The 17,277-nt window shown below is 29.3% G+C and overlaps 2 protein-coding genes across 3 annotated transcripts in view; one reads left to right on the forward strand and one right to left on the reverse strand.

Moving 5' to 3' along the window:
* Positions 1-255: 255 nt before the first annotated feature.
* LOC111620127 (putative uncharacterized protein DDB_G0282133) lies at positions 256-16,144 on the forward strand. The gene is made up of 4 exons (XM_023361989.1): positions 256-442; positions 3,817-3,989; positions 4,064-4,128; positions 11,632-16,144. The coding sequence occupies exons 1-4, from the start codon at positions 416-418 to the stop codon at positions 15,357-15,359; spliced, it is 3,993 nt and encodes a 1,330-aa protein (XP_023217757.1). The 5' UTR covers positions 256-415; the 3' UTR covers positions 15,360-16,144.
* A 263-nt stretch (positions 16,145-16,407) lies between these two features.
* The window catches only part of LOC111620129, a 4,401-nt gene continuing 3,531 nt past the window's right edge, over positions 16,408-17,277 (reverse strand). The window contains exons 5-7 of one of the 2 annotated variants that reach the window (XM_023361994.1): positions 16,747-16,832; positions 16,564-16,668; positions 16,408-16,495 (exon numbers count right to left, since the gene is read on the reverse strand). In XM_023361994.1, coding sequence (XP_023217762.1) covers positions 16,421-16,495; positions 16,564-16,668; positions 16,747-16,832 — 266 coding nt within the window. In that variant the 3' untranslated portion in view covers positions 16,408-16,420. Of the gene's footprint in view, positions 16,496-16,563; positions 16,669-16,746; positions 16,842-17,277 lie in introns of both variants that reach the window. The other variant, XM_023361993.1, reaches the window with a different exon arrangement.

Here is a 17,277-nt window from a genome sequence, read left to right on the forward strand (position 1 = left end):
TGTAAGGCAGTGGTTTCCAAAGTGTGCGCCACGGCTTCCTCACGGGTGCCACAAAATGTTATAAAATTTTTATAATGTTAGAATATAATGTACTTGTTGGAATTTGACACAGGGCACCTTGGGAAAATCTGCATTTAGCAAGGATGCCTAGAATCAAAAAAGTTTGGAACCACTGGAGTAAGGGGATTATCACATTTTATTTATAATATATATATATATTATAAATAAATTAAAAGTTTATATATTTTAAAATAAGGAAAATGGACCACCACCTGATCCAGTCAATTTCCTTGCTGATCCCTATCGAGATGGTAGAGATGGTACAAATGCTAATACCAATCATGCAGTTGCTCGCACCAATCGACGTCATTATACTAATTATGGTGGACAAGATTTCCAGAATGTTAAACATCTTATGAAAGAACAAAGAAAATATGAAAGGGTAAGGATGCTGTTTTATCTAAAAAGAAAATTTTTCAAATCTTGAACTTTATTCTTTGCAAATATGAATACAAAAACAAAGTAGTCCAGTCTATTTTCAGTTTTTTCTAATCTATATGTATAAAAATGAAGTTTTGCTGGCTTGTCCTTTAAACAAATGTTTATTCTTAAACTGATCTGGACCAAAGTTTATATGAGTATTACTTAGAATTGACACTAAGCTATATACTACCCCAAAATATCAACTTTTTCATCAGACTTTTTTCTGCCTTTACATGTATTGCCATCTGTTGGAGAAAATGATTGTTGTTGGTTTGTTGAATAATAATTTAGCACTAGTCTATAAATAATTGAATTTTAATTGATTTTTGAAAATGCCATCAAAAAAGAGCTTTGATTGCCCAAAAGAGTGCAGAAACAAAACAAAAAGGTCATTAAGAAATAGTGAAAGTATTGAAGATTGTGAAGCCCATCTTGAAAAACTGCTTGGAGAATGTGTCAATTGATGGCCAAACTGAATTTACAAATCTTCCAGGAACTTTCATGATGTACAGTACAAGTCCATTGATTCCATTTTCAAAACAGATCAGATATTTATTAACAAGTTAAAATTTATGATATGACACAAATCTTGTGATAATTCTAAAGATATGAAAAACTTTAAAATTCTTCCTCAAGAAGTTAAAAATTGCCTATTAGAATTGTTTGTTATTCTTGAGTATTATGTGGAGAACATACAAAACAAATGATCTTGGCTTTTGTTAAATATTTTAATTTGGAACAAATATTTCATTACTATACCTTTAAAATATACCATGACCTTATATTTGGATATAAGATCATACTTTTATAGATGAGTCAAAATTGACTATATTCTGCAAAGTACTTAAAAAAACTCAATTTTTAAAAAATTTTTATAGTATTGGAAGTATTTTTTTTATTCTTAATAATGATTACCAGAAATGTCACTGAATAGTTAATTTTTAAGTAATTTTACATGTGCATAAAAGTGCAGTGCACATGTAAAATTACATAGCAGTGCAGTGGTCTTATGAGTGAAAACAAACTGGCACACTTATGAGTATGCTCTTATAAATGAAATAAAAATGCAAAAACAATTTTCACATGTAAGAAGTAATACTTCATTTGCACAGTAGTATTGTATTTTTAATACAATAGACCTTTTGATAGACCTTTTTGATAGACCTTTCTAGTAGTATTGTATTTTTAATACAATACTACTAGAAAGGTCTATCAAATAATTCATAGAAAAACACGATGTACAGAAAACAAAACTTGTATTTCTAAAATTTTTTTACATATGTAGCTTTCAACTCTAAACACTTCTCACAGCAATGTTTCCACCATTCCAATCCATTTCTGTAAAATTCTGCATAATGGAATCACTTTGTTTTGCCTTATAAAGTGACTCCCTTCAAATGTTCCTATAACTTTTAGGGAAAAAACAATTTCAGAGGCCAATCTGGACTGTAGGGAGGATGCGATAATAGTTTCCAGTTGAATTCATGCAGTACAGATGAAGAATCTTTTGAAGAATGTGCAGGTGCATTGTCTTGATGAAACAAGATTTGTTTGTGAAACTTTCCTGGCTGTTTTTTCTTTATTCTTCCTTTAATTTGTGCAAAACTTTAGCATAATAGCTTCCTGTAACAGTTCTCTATCAAACTGTTCAGCTTTGATTGTTTTATTTTCAATTACCTGATATATATTATTGAAAACTTCGTTAATTAATATGCATCTATGTCCTTAATTTAAGGTCAGGTAATTGAAAATAAAACAATTTTAATCTGTGTAACTGTGAGTCTGCAATCTTGTACACCAGTATGATAAGTCCTATTAATAGAAATACACTGATATAGTGATTAAAAGAATAATTTTGTTCAGCTTTGAGTTTAATTGGACCTGAAAATACTTTTGGAAGCCATCATTTTGATTGTATTTTATTTTCTGGATCTTAATGGTAAATCCATGTCTCATCTCCAGTTAGTAAGTGGTGATAAGTTTTCAGAATCAGTCTAACCAATTAGAAATTCAACAGAATGCTTATGTTAAATGTGTTTATGGTCTAATGCTTTTGGTACTTATCACAGAAAATCTCATCAGTCTTAAAATGATCAGAGATAATTGATTGAGTTCTTCTATAAGAGATATTTGGTCTTGTAGCTATCTCATGTAGGGATACTTAACAATCTTCTGCTTTTATCAATTGAATATTGGCCACAGTTTACTCATTGATTGAGATTGAAGGCTTTCTAGGCACTCATTGTCTGTAATGTCCTGCACTCTTGGAAACACTTCATCCACTCATAAACTGTACAGAAACTGTTACTTTGGAACATCCTCCCCATAAACTGTTTCACGAACGATATCTGATGCTTTCCATGTCAGTTTTGTATAAAACTTAACCACCATACCACCATAGAATTTTTAAAATTCAAAAGAATTTTTTTTTTTTTTTTTTTTGCTTCATTCTGTAGTTTTAATGTTGCTGCTCTGCTTTGATAGTGTCACAACTAAAACAATGATCCTGCTTTTTTGCATAGGTAAACTTACGAGTTATACTACTTTCTTTTTATCATGTAAAATTCTTTATTTCTACCTCTATTAGCAAAGCAATGATAGTTTTCAAACCCTGCAATAAGCTTTTTTATGACAATGTTTATAAAGTAGTTACGACAACTTTCTTCAAATTAATTGCTATACTCTGTTTCTAAACTTTAAGTATTTTTTACTTGTTAAACATATTTTTTTAAATAAAGTTTTATACTACAGTTGTATCTAAGTTTATATTTCTTTGCTTATGCTTTCATTTCATTTGATTAAGATCATAATAATGTAATATTGAATTATTAGCAGCTGGATCAGTTAAACTAGAAATATTAGCATTTGATTTTAGTAAAAATTTTTCCAAATTGCAATAAATTATTTTGGAAATTTTTTTTATTGCTCTTATTTTTTATGTAGATATTTTTCTAAATACTCTTATATGCAAACTGATTTTTAGCTGGATTAAAAAGTGAATAAAATATATTGTTAATATATAATTATTCTTACAAATTTACATAACAAATTATATACACTCACAACTGCCGCAAATGCTCGGGCTACCTTTGGATACAATGATTATATCCAAATTTAGCCCGATCATTTGCAGCTGTTGTGGGTGTATATAATATGATTCAACAGAAATATCTAATGGGAAATAATAATAATAATAATTCTCATAAATTAGATCTTACATCTGCATGTGATAAAAATCAGATGGGTTAAAATAAAATTAAGGAAAAATACAAAAAAAAGTTTAGTTTTTAATTAGAAAATTAATTTTTTCTGTTGTTAAATTTTTATACATAGCAACATCCTCCAACAACAAACACTAACATAATGTTACAAATGACTGGAAAAGAAAGAAAAGAATATGAAAATTGGAAGGCCGAACGATTAAAAATAGATGAAGAGAGAATTGCAAGACAATTAACTTCTTCGGGATCTTGGAAGAGAGAATGGGATTTAAATAAAATTGAAGAGTATATATATATGTGTTTTTTTTCTGCTAAGTATTATTATGTTATACTATATAATTTCTTATTATTTTATTTAGAGATAGAGATGTTCAAAAAACTGAGAATGTTTATTATAAACAACCAAGATGGCTCACAGAACCTGGTAAGGAAATTTTTTAATATTTTATTTATATATTCTGTTTGATTTCAATACTTAATTGAAAATAAGGAAGAAACTTTAAAATATAACATTATAATAGAAGATTATACAAAGAATTCTGTTAAAAATAATTTGACAACTGTTTTTCATTAATTTTAATGAAATTTAATGTGCTGATAGTTTTTAAATACTGCTAGTTTCTATATTTTATTAGTAGTTGAATTTGCACATTCATAAATTTAATACTATTAAATACATAGATGTAAATATATGTGAGAACTATGATGATTAAGACCTTATATGAATCAGGTTTAATAAGTAATCTCAAAAGTACTGTAAAAAATATTTCAGCAGATATGCATGGGGTTATGTTATAGAGCAGTCTTGTTGCACATAATGACCAAGTTAGCAGGGATATCAAGAGTGTTGCCAGGCCATGGGATGAAATTCACACTGTCCTGTGGTTAATTAGTATGTAAAAAAGCAAGTTGTGAGACGATGTCAGGGCTCTGTAAATCCGTGGGCCTGAAGAATTTTACCTCGTCAGCCCTGCAAGTCAGATCATGTATTGTATGCACTGCAACATTAGTACAGCCAGTACAAGATGGTGGCACCTCTAGCTGTTTGTATCAAGAAAGAACAGTGTTTTATTTCTGTTTTATCACAATTGAAGGCATAAAACTCAGACATCCATATTGTCTGAACATAATGGTAGAAGGTTTTGCTTATCCCTGCAGCAAGCCTACAAATGGAGCTAATAAGCTTGAGAACAATAAGGTAAGTATGACTAACTCATCATAGTCAGCCAATTGCAAGAAGGTATCACACTCCATGCAATTGAACTGCACATGAGTCAATTCAGGAAAATTAACAGTGTACCACAGAATTTCAATCGGCTCTTTCTAATCTCATCTTCAAAATCTCAGTCAGTTCTTTCATAAAAGAAAGAACTGACTGAGATTTTGAAGATGAGTGTTGACTCAGTGCACTGCATCATCTACAATTTGTTGATACAGTAGAGCGTCGTTTATTCGAAAGCTGGTTATCTGAAACGTCTGTTATCCGAAAGCATTCCAGTCGGCAAATTTAAATTTTCGCTAGTGCTGTGGCGCTGCAATCTTCGGCTATTTCTTGGGTTACTCAAATATTTTACGTTTTTGATACTAAATTAACATCTGAAGTATAAGTTTTTATTGTTTTTATATTTTTCAATATATTTATTTTGTTTGTACAAAATAAAAAAATAATTTTTAACGATACAATAGTCTTCGTTAGGCTAACATTGATGAAAATTCAACGCAAAGTGACACGCAACGGAAAAAAGTTTCAACACGGGATAAATTAATATATTTTTTTGTACATGATTCGTTATCCGAAAAATAAGTTATCCGAACCACCCCAGTCCCCAATTGATTCGGATAAATGATGTTCTACTGTATATGCAAAACTGGCAAGTATGTATAAAAGCAGTTGATGCTGGAAATGAAAGAATTGTGATTTTATTTAAGTGATGTTTGCATGAAGGAAGATTAGTTACTTCATAAAAACTTAAGATTACTTATTGAACCATGCTTGTATTTTTAATTTGTTAAATGGAATAACCAGATTTGCTTTTTAAAGTGTCAGATTGTTTTTATCTATTTAATCTAGTACCAAATATTCATTTATATTTAGTTTATCTACAGAATTCTTCAAAACATTAACTTTGATGTTCCTTGATCTATTAGTCTAAATCAGTGTTTCTTAACGGGGGTAATGTCACCCCATGTGGGCGTTTTTCCATGTTGAGAGGATGATTAATAACAATTTATATTTTGGGGAGTGAAAAACAATTTTCTGGGTGATATAGTAAAACATTATATTAAGAATAATTAGATATATTATTCGTTATATCATACAATAATTAAGCAAATAACAAAAATTAAAACCTTTAAACAATCCAGCAAATCGTTTTTTAATATCTTAAAAACGCTTTCGAATGCTTTAAGCAATCATCCTCAGTTATCATTCCAAATCGAATGAAGGATTCAAAATTTCGTAAAACAATACATATAATATTTCATAATATATATAAACAAATAACATACTAGTCACTAGTCTATTCAATGCAGTACGAATTTGGCATTAGTCTTGGCCTTCGGCATCGGAATTTTGTAGTTAAGGGGGTGATACTACGTAACGGTTTTACTGAAGGGTGCGACGATTCGTTAGAGGTTGAGAAACACTGGTCTAAATCATGTATTATTTAATATTTTAGATTTAGCTTCTGGCCATCTTTGGTGGTCTAACATCAACACTTTATATCATTTCATACCTTTTTGTGTATAGATTAAATAATTGATTACTCGTTAAATAATAATTTTAGGAAATTAATAATCATAAAATAAAATAATGCATTATTTCTAATTATATTAAGAAAATTCATAATAGACATCTTTAAATATAGGTAAATGGTGCTTAATATCAACTATTCAACAATATAATAGTTTATAAGATACAGTGAGAGATCGGTTAACGAACATAATCCGTTCCAAGACTTTGTTTGCTATTCAAATTGTTCGTTAACGGATTATTGATTTACCATAGGTTTCTATGGGAATTTGATTAATTCGTTCTGGAGACTCCCAAAAAATAAAAAATATATACTTTCTTACTACGTTTATTCATATATAATAATAAAAATACATATATACACAGTTTTGCATTTTTAATAGTCATGTTTTTTTCCGTTTGAAAGGGTTAAAGAATCTGTCTAATGTCGATTGCTTTTCTCTCTTCTTCAGGATTTTTCGTAAATAATTAACAGCATAACAATTGTAGAAATCCCCAAGCTTCAACCTGGTTTGGATGCGATTNAGTGAATAAAATATATTGTTAATATATAATTATTCTTACAAATTTACATAACAAATTATATACACTCACAACTGCCGCAAATGCTCGGGCTACCTTTGGATACAATGATTATATCCAAATTTAGCCCGATCATTTGCAGCTGTTGTGGGTGTATATAATATGATTCAACAGAAATATCTAATGGGAAATAATAATAATAATAATTCTCATAAATTAGATCTTACATCTGCATGTGATAAAAATCAGATGGGTTAAAATAAAATTAAGGAAAAATACAAAAAAAAGTTTAGTTTTTAATTAGAAAATTAATTTTTTCTGTTGTTAAATTTTTATACATAGCAACATCCTCCAACAACAAACACTAACATAATGTTACAAATGACTGGAAAAGAAAGAAAAGAATATGAAAATTGGAAGGCCGAACGATTAAAAATAGATGAAGAGAGAATTGCAAGACAATTAACTTCTTCGGGATCTTGGAAGAGAGAATGGGATTTAAATAAAATTGAAGAGTATATATATATGTGTTTTTTTTCTGCTAAGTATTATTATGTTATACTATATAATTTCTTATTATTTTATTTAGAGATAGAGATGTTCAAAAAACTGAGAATGTTTATTATAAACAACCAAGATGGCTCACAGAACCTGGTAAGGAAATTTTTTAATATTTTATTTATATATTCTGTTTGATTTCAATACTTAATTGAAAATAAGGAAGAAACTTTAAAATATAACATTATAATAGAAGATTATACAAAGAATTCTGTTAAAAATAATTTGACAACTGTTTTTCATTAATTTTAATGAAATTTAATGTGCTGATAGTTTTTAAATACTGCTAGTTTCTATATTTTATTAGTAGTTGAATTTGCACATTCATAAATTTAATACTATTAAATACATAGATGTAAATATATGTGAGAACTATGATGATTAAGACCTTATATGAATCAGGTTTAATAAGTAATCTCAAAAGTACTGTAAAAAATATTTCAGCAGATATGCATGGGGTTATGTTATAGAGCAGTCTTGTTGCACATAATGACCAAGTTAGCAGGGATATCAAGAGTGTTGCCAGGCCATGGGATGAAATTCACACTGTCCTGTGGTTAATTAGTATGTAAAAAAGCAAGTTGTGAGACGATGTCAGGGCTCTGTAAATCCGTGGGCCTGAAGAATTTTACCTCGTCAGCCCTGCAAGTCAGATCATGTATTGTATGCACTGCAACATTAGTACAGCCAGTACAAGATGGTGGCACCTCTAGCTGTTTGTATCAAGAAAGAACAGTGTTTTATTTCTGTTTTATCACAATTGAAGGCATAAAACTCAGACATCCATATTGTCTGAACATAATGGTAGAAGGTTTTGCTTATCCCTGCAGCAAGCCTACAAATGGAGCTAATAAGCTTGAGAACAATAAGGTAAGTATGACTAACTCATCATAGTCAGCCAATTGCAAGAAGGTATCACACTCCATGCAATTGAACTGCACATGAGTCAATTCAGGAAAATTAACAGTGTACCACAGAATTTCAATCGGCTCTTTCTAATCTCATCTTCAAAATCTCAGTCAGTTCTTTCATAAAAGAAAGAACTGACTGAGATTTTGAAGATGAGTGTTGACTCAGTGCACTGCATCATCTACAATTTGTTGATACAGTAGAGCGTCGTTTATTCGAAAGCTGGTTATCTGAAACGTCTGTTATCCGAAAGCATTCCAGTCGGCAAATTTAAATTTTCGCTAGTGCTGTGGCGCTGCAATCTTCGGCTATTTCTTGGGTTACTCAAATATTTTACGTTTTTGATACTAAATTAACATCTGAAGTATAAGTTTTTATTGTTTTTATATTTTTCAATATATTTATTTTGTTTGTACAAAATAAAAAAATAATTTTTAACGATACAATAGTCTTCGTTAGGCTAACATTGATGAAAATTCAACGCAAAGTGACACGCAACGGAAAAAAGTTTCAACACGGGATAAATTAATATATTTTTTTGTACATGATTCGTTATCCGAAAAATAAGTTATCCGAACCACCCCAGTCCCCAATTGATTCGGATAAATGATGTTCTACTGTATATGCAAAACTGGCAAGTATGTATAAAAGCAGTTGATGCTGGAAATGAAAGAATTGTGATTTTATTTAAGTGATGTTTGCATGAAGGAAGATTAGTTACTTCATAAAAACTTAAGATTACTTATTGAACCATGCTTGTATTTTTAATTTGTTAAATGGAATAACCAGATTTGCTTTTTAAAGTGTCAGATTGTTTTTATCTATTTAATCTAGTACCAAATATTCATTTATATTTAGTTTATCTACAGAATTCTTCAAAACATTAACTTTGATGTTCCTTGATCTATTAGTCTAAATCAGTGTTTCTTAACGGGGGTAATGTCACCCCATGTGGGCGTTTTTCCATGTTGAGAGGATGATTAATAACAATTTATATTTTGGGGAGTGAAAAACAATTTTCTGGGTGATATAGTAAAACATTATATTAAGAATAATTAGATATATTATTCGTTATATCATACAATAATTAAGCAAATAACAAAAATTAAAACCTTTAAACAATCCAGCAAATCGTTTTTTAATATCTTAAAAACGCTTTCGAATGCTTTAAGCAATCATCCTCAGTTATCATTCCAAATCGAATGAAGGATTCAAAATTTCGTAAAACAATACATATAATATTTCATAATATATATAAACAAATAACATACTAGTCACTAGTCTATTCAATGCAGTACGAATTTGGCATTAGTCTTGGCCTTCGGCATCGGAATTTTGTAGTTAAGGGGGTGATACTACGTAACGGTTTTACTGAAGGGTGCGACGATTCGTTAGAGGTTGAGAAACACTGGTCTAAATCATGTATTATTTAATATTTTAGATTTAGCTTCTGGCCATCTTTGGTGGTCTAACATCAACACTTTATATCATTTCATACCTTTTTGTGTATAGATTAAATAATTGATTACTCGTTAAATAATAATTTTAGGAAATTAATAATCATAAAATAAAATAATGCATTATTTCTAATTATATTAAGAAAATTCATAATAGACATCTTTAAATATAGGTAAATGGTGCTTAATATCAACTATTCAACAATATAATAGTTTATAAGATACAGTGAGAGATCGGTTAACGAACATAATCCGTTCCAAGACTTTGTTTGCTATTCAAATTGTTCGTTAACGGATTATTGATTTACCATAGGTTTCTATGGGAATTTGATTAATTCGTTCTGGAGACTCCCAAAAAATAAAAAATATATACTTTCTTACTACGTTTATTCATATATAATTTTAAAAATACATATAAATATGGTCTTGCATTTTTATTTGTCATGTTTTTTCTGTTTGTGGGGGTTAAAGAATCTGTCCAATGTCGATTGCTTCTCTGTCTTCATGATTTTTCAGAAGTAATTAATCGCATTGTAATTGTAGAGATCCCTAAGCCTATTAACTAACCTGGTTTGGATGCCATTTTAAGACCGTTGTTCTGACGACATCCCACTTCTTCAAAAGATCTTTAATAGCAGATATCGGCATAAATCCGCTTTTTTAGAAGAAAACATAAAAGAATTGTTTCTATCAGAAATATAAAAGGCTGGAATTACAAGGGAGTGTTTCAAAGTTTGGGGGAATACTATCCGATCAGTATATACTGGGTTGAATGTCTATGTTGACATCTCCTACACACCGAAAAGTTTCGAATTGTTGCCTGAAGACAAAGGAAGACCAATCGGTATTTGTTATTTTACGTCACTTCTTCTTGTGTTTGTTCAGTGAAGTGTTCATTATCCGAACATGTGTTCATTGTCCGATCGTAAAAATCTTTTGCAAAAGTTTTTGTTATCCAATCACCCACTGTATTGAGTGTTAAACTGTAACACATTGTAAGACAAAATATTTTGTTATTTTTGATATTTTTTTAGATATATTTGATGGTTTTCCCTTACTTTAATTACATGCATATATAAGTAAAGCTACATTGGTGTACTCTCCATGGAAAAAGAACAAAGTTGTGATGTGTTGCTATCAGTTATGAGTATGTATCTTCAAATAAACAGTAATACACATTGTTGCAAATAATCATTTTTTTCTGCAATATATTTTTAACAATATTTTACTTGTGAATTTTAAATTCAATATAAAAAGAATTAATGATCCATTTATTGTCTGTCAGCAATACTTTGTCATAAGTGATCATCTTGCATATTTAGGTTTTTGGAATTTGATTTGAACAGCACTTAATGAAATGTAATCATATCTTCTGGTCTGATCTGTTCTTGTTATAGCAGAAGGATACAATATAGATCTTAAGTATGGCTTTGTTCCTTTTCCTTTAGAGACTATAAACAGTGTTAACAGCTGGATTTAATGTTTTTTTTTTTTTTTTTTTTTAAATATCAATATATTAAATTCATGAATGGGTTTAAATTTATAGATTATCATATTAAATTTAATTTAATGCTATTTAAATTAATTTCAAGTGTATTATTATAGTTTTTAATGTACCTTATTATATAATTTTATCACCTTTTTTAATAAGTTAATTTAAAGAAGAAATGTAATTTAAGCACTTAATTTTCTAATTTTTTAAAAATTAATTGTTCTGTATTATTTTAAGGTAATAAAGAAGGTATGAAAGGAAATCAAAACAGTTTCAATCCAATTGTTGTTGATTCTGGTACTGAATCCGAAGCTAAAAATAAAGATAGATCAGTTGTTGTAAATGAAAACAATTCATTAACTATTGTAAGAAGTTCTGAAGTTAAAGATTCGTCTTTTGTTTCAAAAGGATTTAAAGACTTACAAAAAAATCAGGAAGAAAAATTACAGTTTGAAAGAAAAAGTAATTTTGTGGATAATGAAGAAAAGTATTATTTTAGACACGATAATAGTTGGAAACTAGAAAATATGAAAAAAGCAAATTTTAAAATAACAGTTAAGGGTGATGGATGGGACACTTTTCAGAATTCTCGAAGCAGAAATGACAGAAATTGGAAACAAAATGAAACTGTATTTAAGAAAGATTTTAGTAATACTTCAGAAGAATGGCAGAGAAATTTAGACCAAAAAACTAATGAAAACTGGGAAGCATTGGATGGCGATAAAAGAAAACAGTCAGATAATTGGAATTCAAATTCTCAAGAGAAATTTCATGGAAGAAAATTTAAATTTAAAAATAATCAAGAAAAGTTTGAAGATACTCAGAATTATTATACAGAAGGAACAAAGGGTGAATTTAGGGATGGAGAAAAACAATGGAATAAAACAAGAAAAAATTCTGATGGTTGGATGGAAGAAGGATGGAATAAATCTAATGCTAAAACTAGAAATGAAAACAGTTGGAGTAAATCAAAAGAAAACTGGACGAAAAAATCGTCAGATGGTTGGGAAGAACATAATAGTTCGTCAACAGAATATAAAAATAAATATTTAGAGAAATCACCAGATCAAAGAAAATCATTTGATGGATGGGAAACTTACAATAACTCATCAACAGAATATAAAAAGTATGCTGAAAAATTATCAGATGTATGGGAAAATTATAACAGCAATATGTCAACTGAAGGTAAAAATAAATATTCTGACAAATTAAGAACAGAAAGTTTTAGAGGAAATAAAAAAATATATAATTCTTCAATGAAATCAAAATTTAATGAAAGTGGATGGGATGGTGAAGAAGAAAGATATGAAAATTCTAATCAGAAAAAATCTCCAACTGGTTGGGAAAACAATATTCATAAAAGAGAAAAATCAGATGGATTTGATGAAAGAAGAAGTGGAGAACGTAACTGGGATTTAAAGAAAAGAGGTGATCGACGATTTAATAATTCAAATGGAAAATGGTTCAGAGAAAATCAGAATAACCGAAATAATCAACGTAAAAACTTTTTTCCTGCTCAAAATAAAGATTTTCACAAGAAAAAATTTGTACATGGTGAAAATGTCTTGGAATCAGTAGATTGGAATGTTGACACTTCAAAACTGGTTATTAGTGATGGCTGGGAATCTTGTAATACAGTTCAATCATTTACAATTAATGCAAATGAAAAAAGTAAGATTGAAACTAATGATGGATGGGAGAATCAACCTAATGACAATCAGAATAAAGGTTTGTCAAATGAACATGATTCATGGATTTCAAATTCAAACTATGTTGATAATTTACAGAACAAAGCATTACTTCCAGAAGGTGAAAATCATGAAGATTCTTGGGAAGATGTTACTACTAGTGGTGGTGAATCATTAGAATTATCAGGACCAAATGATGACATTACTCCTAAAATTAAAGACGATATTAGTGTAGAATCAGATACAGAACATCAATTGATTAAGTGTTCATTTGCTGTTGATGCTGACTTAAAAAATTGTGACAATCAGTTAGATAAAAATGTATATTCTGAAGAATGCTTGAATAAAAAAGACATTTCTTATGAATCAAAAATATGTGAAGAACAAGAAGATTCAAATTTTGATAACTCTGTTGAAAAAGAAGTATCTCAAGATAAAAATGAATACCCCCAGCTAAATTCTGGGGATAATTATGAACAAAGTATTCAAGTAAGTCAAGAAGAAAATTCTATGAAAGACTGTGATAATTTGCTCTCAAAGTCACTAACTCAAAATGAATTTGTAAACTCAACTTTGTCATCGCAACATAGTGAAAAATTTGAACAAAACCCTCGGGATTCATTAATGCAATCATCAGATAATTCGTTAGATTTGACTGTCATAAATTTAGACAATGACAGTCATTCAGATATATTTTCTGTTGAGCAGTGTTCTGATTGTATAGCTGTTGCATTAAAATATTTAGAAAATATAGAAAATGATCCTGTTGACCAGACAGAAATAGAAGATATGGAATATACTTCTCAGAGTTTAGATCTATGTCGAAAAGAAAATAAATCAGAAGACTATACAAATATAGTTGAGAATAAAGAAAGTGCTATTTCTGTAGAACAAGAAATCAGTGAGCAGTATATAGCAGAAATCAAAAATGAAAGTTTAGTGACTGAAGAACACGATAAAATCGTTTATGAAATATATGAGAAAAAAGGGCAAGAAATCTTTATTCAATCCATGGAAGATTCAAATGAAAATACAGCATTAAAAGAATGTGAAAAACTAGAATCATTTCAAAGTGAAGAGCATGAAATAATTAATGAAACTGAAGAAAGTTTAAATTCTGAAGAGAAATATAATGAAATAACTAATGAAAAATTAGACATGATTACAGAAGTTGAAAGTGAAAATAATGCAAATGATAATTCCATAGATCATCATGATGTTAAAGAAAAGGTGCAAGAGACAGATAACAAATCTGAAAATAAAACCAGAGAGGAAAATACAGATTCTGAAAATGCTCATATTGTTGTTTCTGAAACAGTATATGAATCATCCAAACAATTTGTAGATGAACACAAAGAAGAGAGTACCACATCTGAAAATGATTTAAAATCATCGGAAACAAACAAAGAAGCAGGTAATAAATCTGAAAATGAAAATAATGAAGAAAGCACGGCATTCAAAGAAGAAAATTGTCTTAAAACATCTACTGTAGAATATGACATAGATAATAAATTTGAAGATAAAGAAAAGGAATTCAAAAATGATTTTGTTGAAATAGTGGAACAAGAACAGGATTCAAATATGGAATTTGAAAACAGAGAGACAGATATAATACTCAACGAGGAAAATACAAAAATAACTGAAGAAAATAAACAAGATTGTGTTAAGGATTTTGAAAATGAAAACAATCACTGTGAAGAAAAAATTTCCAATCAGACATCTGAAGAAAAAGAAAAGCATGATTTATCTGTTGAAGTTTGTAAAGAAATTAATAATGCTTCTGAAATTAAGGATGAAACTGTAAATTCCCAAACTTCTGAAAATACTTCAGAAGTTTTAGATATTCCTGGTGTAAAAGATAAAAGTAAAGGAATTGGAAATGTTGAAAATTCTATTTTAGATACTGAAGATCAGTTATTGGTAAATAATGAACAAAAATCAATAGAAAATAATTCCACTGTTAAACAAAATACAGATTCCCAACCAATAGCAGAAAATTCAGTTTTACAAGAAATTAGTATAGAAACAGAAAAAGCTCATCTGTCAGAAGTTTCCAATCAAGAAAAACAAAAAGTAGACGATGATCAATTAACACAACGTACTGTGAGGAAAGCATTAGCTACAGAATCTGTGACAGAATTCACAGAAGTATTGGAAGTAACTGCTTCAGTTCCCCCTCGAACAGCTATGCAAGAAGTTGAGAAAAACCCCAATAATTCAGCCTCGGACGATAAAACGAACTCGAGTTGCGAAGATAACGTCGATAAAACAGAATGAAGACCTATTCTTCCATCCAAACTGGAAGTTATCAACAATATAAATCAGTGAAAAGTTAGAAAAATCAAGGATATTAAACAGATGCTTGTAACAAATTATTGCGGAGGGTTTATAGTTCCCAAAGTTTTATAACGCGGGCCGCTCAAGACGTTTCACGTAATAAAAAAAGGAATTTTCTAGTACAAATTTATTTGTATTATAAAAATAGGGGAACTAGAACCAAGCATAAATACGTGTGTGTGTAGATTTATGTTTGATTTTTTGAATTATTTTTAATTGCCAGCTATAAGGTATAGTGGGGGAAAAAAATTATTTATTTTTATGTATGACTGAAAATGTATATGCCAAAGATATAACATAAATGAATATTTTCCATGCTTAAAATGGGGAATCTAAATATATGTTTATAGAAATATAAATATTGCTTTCACAATAAATTTTATTATATTTAACTAATTTTATATTGTAAATTGGTTGGGAACTTCAAAACCAATTTGTTAAAACATTAAATAAAATTTAATCCTTAATCGAATTAATTGTGTGTTCCTTAGTCACATTGGTGCAAAAAATAAAAAAAATACAGTGGACCTGGTGAGTAAATTAGCATTAACTGTCGTTTAGTGTCCCAGATAAATCCTATACTTCGTTGTAGTGATGAGCAACCCGTGCACCTCACGAGGCCCTAATTTGTCAACGTAATATCGGAAAATTCCTAGGATTTTTCGACCCGTTATAATTGATTCCGGATCCCCCAAAGCGATATGCTGTAGCTCAGTCTACTTATATTTCATATGATGCTTAATTTGTTTATAAAAGGATTTGACATTTTAAAATAGTTTTATTTAAAAGTTTATAATTATACATAAAGCAGTTTTTTTTAATTTTGATCACTAAAATTCTTATATTTTTCTTGAAAATTTAGATCGATATCAAACTTCCAAATGAATAATTTTAATACCACAAATCCTGCAAAAAAAATGTAAAAATGGCTGAAATCGTCATTTAATATTTTTTTCTATTATACGTATTATAAAATTAAGTTAGTTTACCTTAGCAAATGGTCAGTTCTCTGAATTGATTACTGGAGGTGGTTCTTGACTTTGTTTCGTGAAATCGGTTTTTTCCATAGCGATTTCCTATCAAAACGAATGGATAAAAATTTATTAATTGAATATTAACAAGAATGATGAAAAAACAATTTTACATTTTTATCGAACAATTTATCATGAAATTCTTTTAAATTATCTGCAACCGAAGACAATCTTTCTAAAGTGGAGGCGTATAACTTTTCCATTTTTGCCAGCTTCAGCTGCATGAGATTTATTTAAAAATACGATAAATACCGATTTAATTATTTCTCTGTGAACATAAAAGAAATAAATTTTACCTCAGTCTGTTGTTTCTCTCGCTCCATGTTTTGATACTTCTGAGTTACATTTTGAAGAAATTCGTCATGTTTGCTGCCCAATTCCACTAGAGAATCTTTAACAAATTAATCATTACTTACAGAACACTATGTACTGTACTTAAAATTTACTGTTGTCTGGAAGATTTTGTGTCACTAGTCACTATGTTCCTTTATATATATATATGTATACACTTAAAAGTACAGTAATACCCCGACTTACGCGAACCCGGAGTTACGCGATTTTCAAATCTCGTCGATTCGTCTTTTGTTTGAGCGCCACGCAACCCTTGATTACTCACCCCCCACAATATTATTCAGTTTACATGTTCGGACGTGTCGCGCGGAATCCACACATAGCTACAATTTATTTTGTGTTATTTATTTCTGTGTGTGTTATATCTACGGAGACTCGAGAGACTCTACTATGTCATCCAAACGAAGTAGAACTAATTCTTCTGCATCAAACAAGAAAAGAAAAACTTTATCTTTGGAATGTAAAGTTAACATTGG

The sequence above is a fragment of the Centruroides sculpturatus genome, unplaced genomic scaffold, assembly GCF_000671375.1.
Source record: "Centruroides sculpturatus isolate CEXI.00-Female unplaced genomic scaffold, Cexi_2.0 scaffold109, whole genome shotgun sequence".
Lineage (NCBI taxonomy): Eukaryota > Metazoa > Arthropoda > Arachnida > Scorpiones > Buthidae > Centruroides > Centruroides sculpturatus.

What these genes read in the sequence shown, in the direction of transcription:
- LOC111620127 (XM_023361989.1), top strand. Translation starts at nt 416, where the DNA reads ATGAAAGAACAAAGAAAATATGAAAGG. An exon ending in AACAAAGAAAATATGAAAGG is followed by an intron (nt 443 to 3,816) that starts GTAAGGATGCTG and finishes TTTTATACATAG; the next exon opens with CAACATCCTCCAACAACAAA. An exon ending in AAGATGGCTCACAGAACCTG is followed by an intron (nt 4,129 to 11,631) that starts GTAAGGAAATTT and finishes TATTATTTTAAG; the next exon opens with GTAATAAAGAAGGTATGAAA.